The sequence below is a fragment of the Somniosus microcephalus genome, chromosome 32 (genome assembly GCF_052327205.1).
Source record: "Somniosus microcephalus isolate GS21.2 chromosome 32, FLI_Smic_1.0, whole genome shotgun sequence".
NCBI lineage: Eukaryota > Metazoa > Chordata > Chondrichthyes > Squaliformes > Somniosidae > Somniosus > Somniosus microcephalus.
The window spans coordinates 15521013-15537677 of NC_141018.1; the positions used below are offsets into that span (position 1 = coordinate 15521013).

At 40.4% G+C, this 16665-nt stretch overlaps 1 protein-coding gene across 1 annotated transcript in view; it reads left to right on the forward strand.

Annotated features, from left to right (window-relative positions):
- Positions 1–16665, forward strand: part of LOC147097290 (fibrillin-1-like) — a 465058-nt gene that overhangs the window by 366634 nt on the left and 81759 nt on the right. Inside the window, exons 32-43 of the mRNA XM_085972115.1 lie at positions 1344–1466; positions 2899–3021; positions 4451–4576; positions 4850–4972; positions 5124–5246; positions 6158–6319; positions 7221–7289; positions 7396–7521; positions 10485–10610; positions 10741–10899; positions 10998–11066; positions 15353–15478. Coding sequence (XP_085828241.1) covers positions 1344–1466; positions 2899–3021; positions 4451–4576; positions 4850–4972; positions 5124–5246; positions 6158–6319; positions 7221–7289; positions 7396–7521; positions 10485–10610; positions 10741–10899; positions 10998–11066; positions 15353–15478 — 1455 coding nt within the window. The remainder of the gene's footprint in view (positions 1–1343; positions 1467–2898; positions 3022–4450; positions 4577–4849; positions 4973–5123; positions 5247–6157; positions 6320–7220; positions 7290–7395; positions 7522–10484; positions 10611–10740; positions 10900–10997; positions 11067–15352; positions 15479–16665) is intronic.

Sequence of the window (16665 nt, forward strand, 5' to 3'; positions counted from 1 at the left end):
AAGGATAGTCTACCTGTACATGTTCTGTACCTGAAAGTCCAAGAGTAATCTGAGACCTGTTTATCTTTCCTTGCATGAAGGCAAGTAGCTATTTAGACAAGGAGGAAAAGAACATGGAGAAAGTAAACTAATAATGAAGTATAGTAAAACTGTAGAATATATAGCAACAAAGCTCAGAGTAATAGACACAGTAGTAGTCATAAAATAATGCTTTAAGGTGTTTTTTTTAAGAAATTTATTTCTGCTAACTCCATTATTGTCATTATTGGTTTGTTAAAGTACATTTGAAAATGTAATCTAAATTATTTTAAAGGGAGATTACCATCATGAAAAAGTGTGCTGGTAAATAAATGCTAAAAAGTTTGCCAATGACAAACCTTGTTGAACCGAATTACTGCTTCATGGTGTCATGACAAAAATTGTTATCTGCTCACCGTTCTTCTCCCTCTCTAAATAAAAAAAGTAAAAACTTTTTCATAAAGGCAGTACCTCTTTACCTAAGTAGGATCTAAAACTATATGTAAGATTTCATCCACTAAGTGGTAAGTATATAGGCCTAGAAATTCAGTGGGCTGCGCCACCAGTTAGCGCCCAAAGAGGGCACTCAGTGGCTTTAGCGCCACTGGCCACACCTCCCGCGATATTTAGCGGGGCGCTAATGGCGGCGTTAGCCTGTAGCGCTGCGCCACCACCGATGACGTCATCGGTGTGCGCAGCGCCCCGCTCCCGCCCCGATCACCATATTTGGTCGCGCCCGCCTCTTTAACGCCGGTCGCAAATCGCGACCGGTTCACAGGGCCTACCTGTGGCGGTAGTGGCGCAAGTTAAGTGGAGGTGCAGGGCGGCCGCTTTTTTGGCGGCCGCCTGCCAGCACCTCCGTCCCCGGCCTCCTAAACCCCCCCCCCCCGGCGGCATTGCCGGCTGTTTCCCGAGAGCCCGGCGCTTCTCCTTGGTGCCGGGCTCATTTGCCGGCACTCGCGAGCGGGGATCGTGCTGTTGCAGGCACCTCCCCCTTAACAGTGGGAGGAAGGCCTGCAGTACCGCAGCGTGCCGTGCCGCAGCGTGTGGCGCTGTGGCCCTTAGCGCGGCGATATTCAGGGTGAGCGCCCCAAGCGGGGCGCGGGGAGCCTCGAGTAGCGGCCCGCTTCCGTTTGGGGCGCAGAAACTGAATATCGGGATGGCGCAAGTGGCTCCGCTCGCAGCGGTAATTCCGGCGCCCAGGCGAGCTTGGCGCCCCAAACGGCGCCCAACTGAATTTCTAGGCCATACTCTTTAACACAATCCATTGCCTTACCCTTTTACTGTATTTTATATTTTCTTACTGGGTTTTTTTTCTGTTACAGATATTAACGAATGCGAGATTGGTGCGCATAATTGTGACAGAAATGCTATATGTACAAATACGCCAGGACGCTTCAAGTGTGCCTGTGCAGAGGGCTGGTCAGGAAATGGCATCAAATGTTCTGGTAAGAATGTTTTTGTTAAAGTACAAAAAGATTTAATTATGAATAAACGGGGGAAAATCTCCTCATGCTTGATGACTTTCAAATTTTCAGTTTCTTAACAGCTGTCCCTGTTTTTTTTTTAAATTACATTTGAATATCGCCTATGTGTATATAAAGGCCACTACAGCCCTACTAGAAGTGAACAGAGAATGACGCAAGTGGTGCTCCAGATCATTAGAGGCCACTAGAGGTGTTTTTAAGCTTAGTTCCTAGCACAGAATTTAAATGTTTGGTATTGAAAGCTTCCCTGCATAGAACAGTCAGGCATCTTGCCTCAAATAGTATCTTCATTGTGTTATAGTTTATGAAATCTTTACAATCATGGATCAATTACACTTTAATAGCATTAACATGCAACATGGTGCTTCAAAGTTTTTTATATCCGTTATGCAAGGGGGTAGTACCATAATTGGTTCTGGTCCTTACCTTTAAACTGTTATAAAACTCCAGACTGAACTTCAATGCTCAATCTCAATTCTAAATGAGATCAAACCACTCCAAAGATTAATTTTGCATTTGATGACAAAATGGGGCTGAATATTATCTTGACTGAAATATGTACTGATCAGAATGGATGCTGCAAGTAGTCGGAGGAATTGTGAAACCATTTAGTTGGCCTGGATTTACGAGGCCTATGACTGTGTGTACGTTGTGCATAGGTGGTCATAAGTGCCCCTCAAGTTCTGGATTTCCGCATGCACGAAAACCCGGAACTTGCAATTTGTCAAGTTTCAGCTTGACAGATCATCCACATGCGCAGAAAATGGACATTCGCTGGTGGAGAGTTGGGCTATTTGCCCAGCGAATGCCCACGAAGCTCTTACGCCTGGTAAAAGCAGGCATAGGGCCTTCTTTTACCAGCGTAAGTGTTTAAATAAATATTAAAATTAAAAAAATTTAAATCATTCAAAAACCTTTAAAATTAGGTTAGGTTATTTTTGGCACCTTGAAAAATGTTTACATTTATTTTTCAAAAAATTAAATTTTTTTAAATGTTTAATTAAATTGTTTTTTTAATTAATTTTAAACGTGATGATTTATTTTTATTTAGGTTGTGTGAAAATGTATTTTTTAGGGGATTTCTAATATGCTTATGGGGATTCTGTACGTAAATGGAATCCCCATAAGCATAATGGGAATCCCCCTTTTTGATTGGTTGAGTCGGCCCGCGTGATCTCGGGGACGCATGCGCCCCTGGTATCCGTGCACCTTTATGCAGGCGTACGCCTGGAGGCCCAGGAGCGCGAGTCTTTGTAGGTCCGGAGGCAGCAGGTAAGTGCGGATTTTACTTGCAGTTCAGAGGGATTCGCCTGCGGGAAGCCTCTGACCGCAATTTCCGGTCCATTATTGTGAATGCTTTTCTCATTGACCATGTATCATTTTATTTGCAAAGATGTGGATGAGTGTTCAAATGGAACCCATAAGTGCAGCGCCACTGCTGAATGCATGAACACAGATGGGTCATACCGATGTATGTGTAAAGAGGGTTACAGTGGTGATGGCATGTTTTGTACAGGTAAGTCAAAAGATGAAATACTATTTTTACATTTTTGCTCATTATCCTGCATGACTTCAACATTTATTGATATAATTCATTCATGTGTTTGTCCCTTAATATGCAAGGTTTCATTTTTCTTAATTCATAAGTTTATCATTAAAGTAGACAAATGAAGGATTCTTGTCCATCAAAGTTATTATTGCAGCCACAGCTTCCACTTAAATGGCACCTTTAGTGTAATAAATGGCCCAAAGCACTTCATAGACCTGAAACTGAACATTGATGGGAGGAAATTAAAGACACAAGTTTGAGGAGGCATTTGAACAAGGAGGTAGCAAGGTGGAGGGTTTAGGGCTTCCAGAATGTGGTTCAAGATGGGTAAAAGCTCTGTGATTGAAGCAAAAGCAGAAAACGCCAAAGTCATAGAAGCACATCAAGCGATAGGAGGTTGCAGAGGTAGGCAGGGATATGGCTGTGGAGGGACTTGTAGATAAGTACAAGGAATTGAATTTGATGTGTTGTGGTGCCTAAGAGGTTAGCAAGGACAAGGGTGATAGGACGGCAAAATACGTTGCTGTTGCAGTTTTGGATGAGTTATAGATTATGCAGGATTGAACTCAGAAGGGCAGCGAGGTAAGCGTTGGAATGGTTGAGCTTGGAGGTAACAAGGTTGTAGATAAAAACTTCAGCAGTAGGAGTGATTGTAGGGATAGAAATAAGTGATGTTGCAGTGGATGTCATTTTTTTTTGTCATAAAAATTAATACTTATGTAGACTGAGGACCATTCTTTTCCCTCCAAAGTTAATATTTACTATAATAGATTATTTGATTTCTTCTTAGGCTGAACATATCAACAACAGTACTATGTAGAACCATGTCTTGAATCTTTTCATAATCCCTATTATTTTAAGTGTCATTTGTAAAATTCCAGCACTTAGAGGAATTATTGACCCTGAAAAGTTGTGCAGAAAGCTTTGGGGCACTATTTGAAAACATGGCTTGATATTTATCACATAATGACATCTTTTGTTTTTGAAAACATCACCTTTGGCTTCCCTATTCCCACAGTGAATAGCTGAGCCACACAGACCAGGAAGATTCCAGGCTTGATCCATGATCTGTGCTGAATTAACTGGTCTAAGCTGGGGAAGCATTAAGGACACTAATATTAGCCTCAATGCACAGGATACGAAGGAGAAAATTGACCAGGGTTCCCATTCCTGATGACTGTCCAGCAACCCCTGCTGGAAGTACACGAGGCTGAACAATAAGTACCACCTCCAAATAGCCCTAATGTGTGTCTAAAAATGGATCACCCTCTGTGTGCTAAATTCTCTTTCTCACCATTCCTGTCAGAATAAAATGTACCTTTCAGTTTTTATTATATATATAAAATCTAGGAATTTAGTGTTTTCAGTATTTTTCTTTTTTCCCCCTATGTGACAGACATTGACGAATGTGCTGAAAATGTAAACTTTTGTGAGAATGGCCATTGCTTAAACATGCCTGGAGGTTACCGTTGTGAATGCGACATGGGCTTCACACCGACTGTGGATGGTAGGGCATGTCAAGGTACGTGTCATCTAACTCTCTATAACTGTGATTCTCTTCTCTCTATTCTATTAGTCGTACCTGAGATATCAGTTTTGTAGCTATAGTGTTGATGCCTGTTTTGCCTTGCCCCATAAATGTAATTTAACTAAAATGTTTTCCAATATATCCTCTTCAGTATCTCTCAAAAAATTTTATGACAGCATAAATGGACTTCTTGTATTTTAAACAATAAACACTTCAATATGTTTTAAAAGGTTATTTTCAGTGAGTTCTTTATGACCTTTTCTCCAGATATTGACGAATGCTCATTCCCTGACATTTGTGTGTTTGGAAGATGCCAGAATCTTCCAGGACTCTTCAGATGCGAATGTGATTTGGGTTATGAGCTAGACAGGAGTGGGGGCAACTGCACAGGTAAAATTTTGCTTTCCTTTGGTAAATATTGTCATTATTATATTATTTCTCAGATATTTGGAGCATCAAAATAGCTAAGTAAAGAAAGTTTCAAGTGATTTCAGACATGACTGGAAAACATTTTCTAGTTAATTTTGGAAATCTTTTACAGATGTCAATGAGTGTGCAGATCCAGTTAATTGTATCAATGGAATTTGTGTTAACACCCCTGGAAGCTACGTCTGCAACTGCCCGTCTGAATTTGAGCTGAACCCAACTGGTGTGGGGTGTGTTGGTACGTTACAATTCATTTTAAATCAATTGCATTGAACAGTTAGGATTGTGATGATAGTTCAGTAATAGCCCCAAAGTTACCTACAATAAACAGGGGAAAACTGCACTTTTTGCAGGAAAATTATTAGTGAACTCTAATACCTCATCCCATAGTGTTGGATGTGGGTTCATTCCTATGTGTGGATAGTTACTGATTTCTTGCACGTCTTCAAGATGTGTCAAACAAAGGTGGATGCATCCCCACAGGGAGGGAGAGTTATACTGAGGCCACACTCGCACCCTTCCTGATGGCCGATTTCAGAGCAACTCTATAGGTAGCCTGGGAGCAGACATACAACCAAACCTCTCGGGATAATATACACTGCATTGAGAACCAAGAGAGTAGAATAGGTGAAAAATATACTTTTCAGATCACTTATTTGAGAGCAGTATGTGGTGGTGGCTTGTGATAGAATCAGATTTGTGATGCCAAAAGCCATTTTCTTGGCATAGGGGATGTAGGAGTGAATAAAATTGAAAAAGAAAAGTTAAAGCTATATACTTATTAATCATAATGGTTGGGCTAGTTGGTGACTTTTAACAGTGCCTTTTCCAGGTCTGTGCATGCAGCTGCAATTTAGAGCTGTGATTAATTTCTGACTCATTCATTCAATGTTAAGTAGTTCTTCAGTATTAACTATGATAACAGTAAAGCTGCTGCTTCCTATTAGATTTATGCATACAATTCTAGAAGAACCAATTAGCCAGGTAATTCAGTCAACTAATGTAATCGTAATATAATGTTCGTAGACCACTGCTAACCTTGGAAATCCCTAGTGAGCAATATGCAGAATGTGTTTCAAAGACATTTCCCTTCTACAAACTACTTAATGTTTTCAGTAGCAAAATGGATTAATGTATTTTATTACATAGATCCTCGCTTGGGCAAGTGCTTCTTGGAATATTCATTACGTGGAGATAACACCCTTTCTTGCAACAATGAGATTGGAGTTGGAGTTTCAAGAGCATCTTGTTGCTGTTCTTTGGGCAGAGCCTGGGGTTTTCCATGTGAACTGTGTCCCTCTATCAATTCATGTAAGATTTCAGAGGCTTTTAAACTATTTTCTATCTACTTTCTTTGAGAAGTAGCTCAGTGTTTCAATAGTATTTAATATTATTAATTTTGTATCAATTTATTGACAGATAATTAGCAAATCTGTTTGTCACCATTTTGTTGTATGTTCCCTTCATAATATAGCTTTCACTAAAATTGCAAAATAAGTATTATGATGATCAAAGGGTAGCAAAGAGATTTAATTTCCTTTATAGTTGTGGTTCCAAATATTGGCAAGCTTTATGATCTCACTCTTTAGATCATATTTTTTTTAATTTAAAAGTCAAAAATGTAAGGTTTGAGCACCACGGATGTGTTTATTCAACCACAATAGCAATCCTTCAGTCAGTCTCCAAAATTTAGGCTTTTAATTGGCTATGAAAACCTATTTTTAATTAAAATGCTCCCATCTCTAAAATCGACAGTAGGAGTATGAAAGCAGAATAATTAAAACAAAAGAATGCTTTAAAACTTGACAGAGTAAATAGAGTAGAGTATATTGTTAGCAAAAGAGGTAAGAGAGAATAGGAGCAAATAAAGGGATGGTAGGTAAGTATATGTGACCAGTAATGAAGCTATCTATGGTTGCATAACTTCACTACTGTAAAATTAGTGTGTTTTTCAGAGTCAAAGTGAACAAACTGAAAACACAACAAAATTGGTCAGCCCAGGGAGACAGAAATTTCCCTGAACTTGACAGTAATATTTCAAAGCTTAAAAAGATAGATGACCAGGATTTAAATTATTAGTTCACTAGTATAAATTGTTTGATTTATTCCCAATTTAATGCTTGTTGCTAACTTATAGCTTTATAAATTTATAGTTTCTTTTTATTTATGTTTGGGTTCCTTATAACAGACTGAACTAGTTATTTTTTTACAGCTGACTACAAAACTCTTTGTCCTGGAGGAGAAGGTTTTCGTCCTAACCCCATCACAGTTATTTTGGAGGGTAACTACTCGTGCCTTTTTGTAAATAACATTTTGAATATTACAGTGTGAACAGTCTCCCTGTGTTGCTAACAGCACATCCAGTTATCTGTTACTGCTTTCCACAGATATTGATGAATGTAAAGAATTACCTGGACTCTGTCAAGGAGGAACATGTGTCAACACATTCGGTAGCTTCCAGTGTGAATGTCCACGTGGTTTCTATTTGAATGAAGAAACCAGAGTATGTGAAGGTATATTTACTGAAGTGTGACAGTCACACTTATAGCTTTAATATTTTCCTTATGTTTCATTAGTCTTCATTTCCAAACAAGCATTGGTGGTGTATTTGTGGCTCATATGAATCCATTGGCGATCAATGTAGGATTTATTAGATACAAAGCACTGACAGCATGATAATGTGCTATACTGGAACAACAGCATGCAGTGCCACTAGCTGATTGGGTGTGTGCTTAATATCCAGTTACACTGAGTTCCTGATCTCAGCTGTGCTGCTGCAAGAAGATGCTGAGTAGAGGCCATAGGGTAATTTCTGCGATCCAACACTCCCAACCCAGTGTTTTTCCAGACAGGGGCACAGATTGGAAAATTGGGACTACAGTGTTATAGCCCTATCTCTGACTGCACTCCCATGTAGCAAGGCTCAGCATTGGGTGGACAGGATCATTGAATAAACCCCTGTATGTCTCACTGGCAGAATGGGGTAAGCTGGAGAAAGGATACTTTCATGCAATTCTTCGTGGCCAGATGAAAAATATATTAGCAGATGCTTGGGAACAGATAGGCCACAGTGTGTGTGCAAACTGGGGTGAAGATGGAGAGTTCTTATTATCAAAAGAAAAATGGTAGGGAGTTAAAAGATGAGATTACTGAGAAGATCGTACTATATCCTGAATGTAGTTTATGTCAACATTTAAGGAGATATCTACTCATTTATAGTCTGGAAATTGCTAATGGTGTAATGGTGAATGTCAGTGGCTGGCTAGCAATCTGGGGAGACCATTATATTGTACATTGCGTGTTCAATTTCCACCAATTCTGAAATTGTAGTATCAGTGTTGGTTCACTGTGCGTTACTATGCCTAAAATGTACGAAATACTTGAGCTCGTTATTTCTAAGATTGCTGGTGATTAAGAGGGACGCTCACAAATTTCCAATCTCCACACATCACACAGGCAATACACTCCTTGCACCCATATGGAATGGATGATACAGCTAATGCAGATTCTTATACCTCAGGATCCAAAAGGGAATTACTCCTGACGGCAAATTCAGTACAATGGGGATTTCGTTCACTGCTATCATAGAAACATAGAAAAATAGGAGCAGGAGTAGGCCATTTGGCCCTTCGAGCCTGCTCCGCCATTCAATATGATCATGGCTGATCCTCTATTTCAATACCATATTCCTGCTCTCTCCCCATACCCCTTGATGCCTTTTGTGTCTAGAAAGACATTTGAAATAGTGGAGAAGCAGAGTACAGCTGCCAGAGCTGTCAGATGGCAATTTCAGCCAAATTGATGTCTATAGATGCATCAAGAAGTGACTGCTGCCTTATTCAGAAAGGCCAACACCTTAATTTCCTTTCCCACTGACCAGCAACATGACAGGCCTGCGCAATTCTGCAGACGGTTGCCTTTCCTAAAGCATAAGAAATGATTGGCAAACTCACGTGGGTCAGCCATAATGCAGTGGGCCACATGAACAGTACAGGATTCTACCCTATTAATATACACATGATCTGTCACTACAGTGAACATATCATGCAGGTCAAGTGGCTACTTCCAGACAGAAACATAAAGCAGCCATCTGTGCCAAGCATATTTAAAGGTAAATGGTGACTGGAAGGGTGGCTTCTCGGGGATTAAGGCAACTCTCTTCAGCCATGGCTAATGACACCTTTGCAGCAGGCATGAGAAGAATAAGAACACAGACACAGCCAGGCCCAGGCAACCACCAGAAACATTATTGAGCATATATTACGATCTTGAAGCCGTACTCCAGATGTCTACACAGATCAGGGGGTTTTACAATATAGCCTCCCCCAAGATGTCTAGATGTATTGCTTTCTGCTGCATGCTCCATAACCTTGCTATACATGGTGGAGGACAGCAGACCAAATCAGAGCCAGAACTGACTACAGTATGATATTAATTTTGAACACTAACGCAGCCAGGAACATTGCTGCACCAGGTGCTCATCCAAAATATGCTCAGCTAATTGCCTAACCTGCCCCCTTAAGGAACCCTTCTGTACACATGTACATAATAACATGGCTCAAAACACCTTCAGCTACATGTAAGGATCCTTCATAAATTGAAACTAGATACTGTAAATCCACTGAGTTGTAAGCTGACAACACAGAAGTACCCATAATTGACACTAAATTGTCAATCTTCCTTTGGAAGTGGAAACATTTACACTGGCCCAACAGAATTTAGAGTAAAGGTCAGAGGAGAGGAAGGTTTATTCTGTATTTGGTCGTGCTATATCTGATCTGAACGATTGATGCTAACACTGGGGATGGAACTTTCAACATCGGCAGGGCCATAAAATGGTTAGTATGTTCTATACGCCGCCCAGATTTTCCTTTCCATTGAAGTTAGGGTAGGTAATCCGCTAACACCCGTTGTACATCCATCCTCGAGTAAACAGGATTAAGGAAGTGTTTTATTGCCAGCACTGACGTTTTGCCATGTGATAATCTCAAAAATGCAGATTTTTGTTTTTGCTGAACACTGTTCAGTAGAAAATCTTGGAATTGTAAAGGTAATTATCCAACTTCCTGCTGCCAGGGAGTCCCGCTGCCAGTAGTGCATGTTGGAAATTTGAGCGTGCACAGTTGACGAAGAGTCATGGTCACATAGCCCAAATTTTCAATAGGCGCTAATAGCGGGTGAGGCGCCTAGTATGAAAATGACAACTTATGTCCTGTCCTGGCTTCAACATCACTCTCTCCCTAACCAGGTTAGTCTCAGAGGCGTGAGCGCTCCATCCAATCTGAAACAGCAGTACATTTGCATTAATTTAGGTACTTGCAATCCATTTGCATTTTATAGAAATTATTTTCTGTAATGTTGAATATAATAAAACACTAGAAATGAGAAAATGTATAGTACTGATCTCCATTTGCTTCAAGAAAAAAAATTATTGTTTATTATCCTCCAAATCTTTTGTTTATTTGCTTTGTTCTAGATCTTGATGAGTGCATTAGTTCACCCGGCATTTGTGGCCCTGGTACCTGTTTCAACACAATAGGAAATTATACCTGCATCTGTCCACCAGACTATATGCAGGTTAATGGTGGAAACAACTGTATGGGTAAGCATCCATCAACCAGTTAGGAGGAAATTAAGAAGCTGTAGATGTTTTGTTTTTAATCAACTAAGTTCAGTTGTGTTTATCTATAGCCTTTCAGCTTAGTGACAGGTTTTATCCTTTCAATCTACAGACATGAGAAAGAGCTTTTGCTTCAAAAATTTTTACAGTGAAAATGGCACATGTGATGGTGAGCTGGCCTTTAACGTGACAAAGAAGCTGTGCTGTTGTTCATACAAGATCGGGAAAGCTTGGAACAGGCCATGTGAGCAGTGTCCCATTCCTGTCACAAGTAAGTTTGTATGTATCAAATTAAGACACTTGCAACTAGAATTAGAATTCATGATGTGTCTATTATATTGACAATATTTATGCTGAATCAAATTTCAGATGAATTTGTTATTCTGTGTGGGAGTGACAGGCCTGGCTATATTCTTGACATAACAGGACAGCCATCTGGTAAGAGATCCTTGTTGTTTTAAGCATGACATTTTTGAATGATATACACTCTTAAGTAATGAAATGAAGTTTCAAATGCATTTACATTTGTTAAAATATGAAAATTATGTATATACTGTAGCTTCAGGAATTGCATTTAATGAGATCATTTCTAATGCAGACCCTCAACTATGACATAATGGAGTTACATTTAATGATTTAGCACTTCCGATGCCAAAAGTTGTGCACAACAGAAGCGCGCATCAGAAAATCGTGCCTGGTGGGCAAAGTTACACTGACCTCCATAGCTAAATCGCCCCATTGTGCAAAGCTCTGCACTGGTGATGCTAATTCATAAAATCCTTTCCCAATGTCATTTTGCAGCACACCTATTTTATGTTATTTATGTTACTAGGCAAAGAATGAACATGCATTGATAAATTGTATGGGTAGGGTCATAGGGAAGGCTATGTTATGCCCATCTTTTTTTCCCAAACAGAGCCATGCCTTCCTTTACAGACTGATTTATTTGAATCTGGTAACTTGTACTGAAGATTTTTCTTCATTGTACAGAGCTTCTAATATATCAGTTCAGGTTTATACCACAGTATAATGCTGCCATCTTAAAAAGACACAAAGAATTACAACAAAAGAGGCTGAAAACATGTGTCTCTTTGCATTAAATGTAACTTGATGGGTTTCTACCGGTCTGAAGCCGAAATTTTCCTCTTGACATAGTTTATGCCACAATGGACAGGACTAGGGAGGACACTAGTGGCGGAAGCATAAAATTCTATGTAAATCAATTTTAATGCGATGGGGACAATTAAAGCAGAGCGTCACAATAGGTAGACACAAATTCTGAACCTCTTTGGAGAGCCTCAGAAGACATTTCATCTCATTAGCAGCCTTAACCAAAGCTGAAAGATCAGGGGACTAAGAAGAAACAAGTAAAAATGAAGGGAAAGGAAACCCAAGATGCATATCATTGCATCTGCCTCTCTGCTGTCCTAGACCCAGAGCAGACAGTTTTCACAGTCATTGGCACATAGATGTACCAGAGTCATCAGAAATAGTTTGTAGAATCTTGACAGGTGCAGCAATAAGAAAACACTGGCTCTTGATCACCCTATTATGCAATACCACTGAAAGGATGACATACTATGATTGGGGTGCTTCCAAGGAAGCGTCCAACATTATGGTTGGCTCGGTATTTGCATGTCTTAGTAATGCTGTTGAGGATCTGCTACCCCAGCTTCCTGTGTGAAGAGGTGGCCCTAACAGTGCTAATCATCTATCAGAGAGGTATTTGTGTCTCTGTCTGCAGATGTGCATGTGCAATTACAGTGGGCATCTCCTGTACAACCTGACTTACCGACCATTCCTACACATCTGGTCCTTTTCTTCCAAACATGTCAGATAAGGGAATTCCCATTGGGAAATCTATTAGTGCTAGTAATAGTGCCAGAGGAAAAAGAGTGCCAATCAAACGAAAAAAAAGAAAGATGAAGGAGTGGCTAAAAAACCACATACTTTAACATTACTGTGTCCTTTCCGTCACCTCCAGAATACTTGCCACCACATAGAAACCCTGAATTCCCATTTCAAACAGTGATTTGTGCCAGAATGGTGGGAAATGGTATGCAGGACTGACATCTCACCCCAAATTAATATTAAACTAAAGCATCATCCTTTGTTTAAGGGATTTGGGCAACACTAGCAAGGCAGAATTTATTGCCCACCTTTACTTCTGCTGAGGGCATTAAGAGTCGACCATGTAGTATGGGTCTAGAGTTGCATGTAGGCCAGACATTGTAAAGTGCACTTTTATTTTTACTCATTGGTTCCAATCAGATTCAGATCTGTAATATCAAAAGAAAATGTTTTAATGTTGTAAGACTTGATCATGATTAAGGTCAGTTTAAAATTTGGAGAAAGTTTATGATGAGTTACATTGATAAAAGATTTAATCTTGTCACTGTGTTAGTGGCATAATAAACATAGCATGTTCACTGTTGCCAGCATAAATAATAAAAGTGTCCTAAAAGAGTGGGGAAATGGGAAAAATGAGAATAAAATGAAGCACATAAGTGGACACTTGGAGTACTAGAGGGCAACTGCCACCTGTGGAATTAAAACCCAGCAGGAGTCCACACCATAAGAGCATAAGAAATAGCAGCAGGAGTAGGCCATACGGCCCCTCGAGCCCGCTCCACCAATCAATAAGATCATGGCTGGTCTTCTACCTCAACTCCACTTTCCCGCCCTATCCTCATATCTCCATCAATAGTAAAGGGGCAGAAGAAAATTGGCTTAAGAAAAAAGGAAGCAAAGCTGGTACACGCTATACTTGAGCTTCTCTACCCAACATGTGAGTAGTCACTGTGGCATTATGTAGGCCTCACTCATAACAAATGTCTCACAACTGGACGAAAGCGGGATAAAAATCAATTCACCAAACTTTCACTTGCATCGTACCTTACATGATTTTCTTAAAGGTGCCCTGAGATGTACGGAAAGCTAAGATGTGTTGATTCCAACAGATTAGAGTTATGTGCAGAGGGAGTGTATGTCATGGAAGGAAATGAATAAAAATTTAATTTATAGAGTATTTGCTCACCTAACTAATTCTGAAGTAATGTTACCAAAAGAAATTGTTCATCCCAGTGTACAAATCAAATTATCAGTATTTAATCTAATTCTCCATTTGTTGTGGAGATGCTGGCCACATTACAACCTGCACTCCTTGAAGAATTAAAGTGGGCACCAGATTACCCTTCCTTGACTTCTCTGTCTCCATCTCTGGGGATAGGCTATTGACAAACATTCACTACAAGCCCACTGACTCCAACAGCTACCTGGACTACACTTCCTCCCACTCCACTTCCTGTAAGGACTCTATTCCATTCTCCCAGTTTCTCCATCTCTGCCGCATCTGCTCTGACGATGCCACCTTCCATACTAGTGCTTCCGACATGTCTTCCTTTTTCCTCAACCGAGGATTCCCCTCTACTGTGGTTGACACGGCCCTTGACTGTGTCCATTCTATTTCCCGCACTTCTGCTCTCACCCCTTCCCCTCCCTCCAGGAACCACGATAGGGTCCCCCTTGTCCTCACCTTTCACCCCACCAGCCTCCACATTCAACGGATCATTTTCCGCCACCTCCAGCGTGATCCCACCACCAAACACATCTTCCCCTCACCTCCCCCTTCTGCATTCCGAAGGGACTGCTCCCTCCGCAACACCCTGGTCCACTCCTCTATCGCCCCTTCCCCTTCGCCCGGCACCTTCCCGTGCAAGCGCAGGAGATGCAACACATGCCCTTTTACCTCCACCCTTCCCACTGCCCAGGGCCCCAAATACTCCTTCCAGGTGAAACAGCGATTTACTTGTACTTCTTGCAATTTAATATACTGTATTCGCTGCTCACGATGCAGTCTCCTCTACCTTGGGGAGACCAAACGCAGATTGGGTGACCGCTTTGTAGAACACCTCCGTTCAGCCTGTAAGGGTGACCCCGAGCTTCCGGTCGCCTGTCACTTTAATTCTCCGCTCCACTCCCACTCAGACTTCACTGTCCTCGGCCTCTTACACTGTTCCAATGAAGCTCAACGTAAGCTCGAGGAACAGCACCTCATCTTTCGATTAGGTACTTTACAGCCTTCTGGACTCAACATAGAGTTCAACAATTTCAGACCATAACCTCGGCCCCTATCCCTTTTTTCCCCATTTTTTTTCTCTCTCCCACATGGCAGCTATCTTTCATTCTGCCAGTGCCATTTACACTTCATCTAGAGCCATCTTTTGTTTCTTAACTTGTCCCATTACCATCTCCTTTTACCTGCACCATCTCTTAATCTCTCCTGCCTTCCATCCTATCACAGACCTTCCCTTTTGTTCTTTCCTCCCCTCCCCCCTTTCCCTGCCCCTGCCCTTGCTTAAAAACCTGTTCCATCTCCAGCTTTTTCCAGTTCTGACGAAGGGTCATCGACCTGAACCGTTAACTCTCTTTCTCTCTCCACAGATGCTGCCTGACCTGCTGAGTGTTTCCAGCATTTTCTGTTTTTATACCAGATTACTACAGATGCCCCCAGCCAGGAACATTTAACTTTGCAAACAATGTTCACTAAAAAATAAGCAAAGCTTTTCTGTACTGCTAGTGAAAATGTCAGTATGAGTATAAAGCCAGTTTCTTTATATTCGCACCAACATTTTGCTAATGTTAGAAAATAGAGAAAAATATACCTCTACATATATACATAAAATTTGTTTACAAAGTTAACCTGAGCATATACTTCCTTGCAGACATTGACGAATGCCGAAAGATTCCTGGTGTTTGTGCTAATGGTGTATGCATCAATCAGATTGGAAGCTTCCGCTGCGAATGTCCCATGGGATTTCAATATAATGATCAACTGATCAGCTGCGAAGGTAGGAAGGAAATATTTCTGATTTGTAAATTATCTGTTACAATAGGTGACTACAATTTATTTTAAAGTATATAGAGAAGTAAATAGTATTTTCTAATGTCTGCTCTTTCAGTATAAAGTGTTCATTGTACGCCACAGTGGCTTGTACTCAGATCTGCATCTCAGACTTAGAAGACAGTCAATATAACTGCAGTTTGAATTTTTTTTCACTGTTAAAATGTGTTGTTGATCACTTTCTTACTATTTTATTTTTAAAAATCTGTAAAAACACAAATCTGATGTATTCCTGCCATGTTGGGTTTGAATGTGATTTCACAGATGATATGTTACTGATCATGAAGGCCTACCATTACCCTGCTAAAAAATAAAATCAAACAATCTGATTAACTCAGTCATACTATTGTTCTGTTACCTCCAATTTGTGAATATTTTCCCAAAGCTTTCCACCACTGGGGTTTTCCTTGCATTGTGTCACTGGGTCTGTTGTAAACTAATCATTGAGGATTGATTGCTAAGACTAGTCAACAACTCCATTATTGTTGTATCATGCAACTACCAGGATGGTAGAAGGCAAACTAGATGGAACTTGTTCTTTTTTCATCTAGCAATTCCTATGTTCCTAATGGGGTTAGTAGCTTGGAAATGTCAATGGGTCTGACAGCATGTGCGAACTGGACTTGCAGATACAATTGATGCTGAAGCATTGTTAGGTTGATTGTGGGGTGATATTCTGCTGAACTGCATCTTAACATACCTTTGGCAGCAACACACAACCACAATAATCATCTAACACCATAACCAGTCCAGAGTAACAAATATAAAATCCTGTCTTGTTAATTATTATTAGACTACTAGAGTTATCACAAAGTCTGTATATATCTGAAATCTGTGTATTGATCCCTATCTCAACCCTATAGCCATAGAAACAAAAATTTACCAAGTATGTAACATATGTATTGATATATGCATGGACAGGGCTTTATGTATTGTGTCTGAATTAAAGGGACAGCTACCAGATAAAAACAACAGAATTACTTTATTTTGTCATAGGATGACTGAAGTCAAATTGTGGTGGTTACACATGACATGAGGTATACAATCTAAGAAGCCCTGCAGTCAGGACCAGATAGTCTTAGAAAGAGGTTGGAGGTAACCTTGAGCGAAGGTTGCTCTGACCTTCTCAATCTC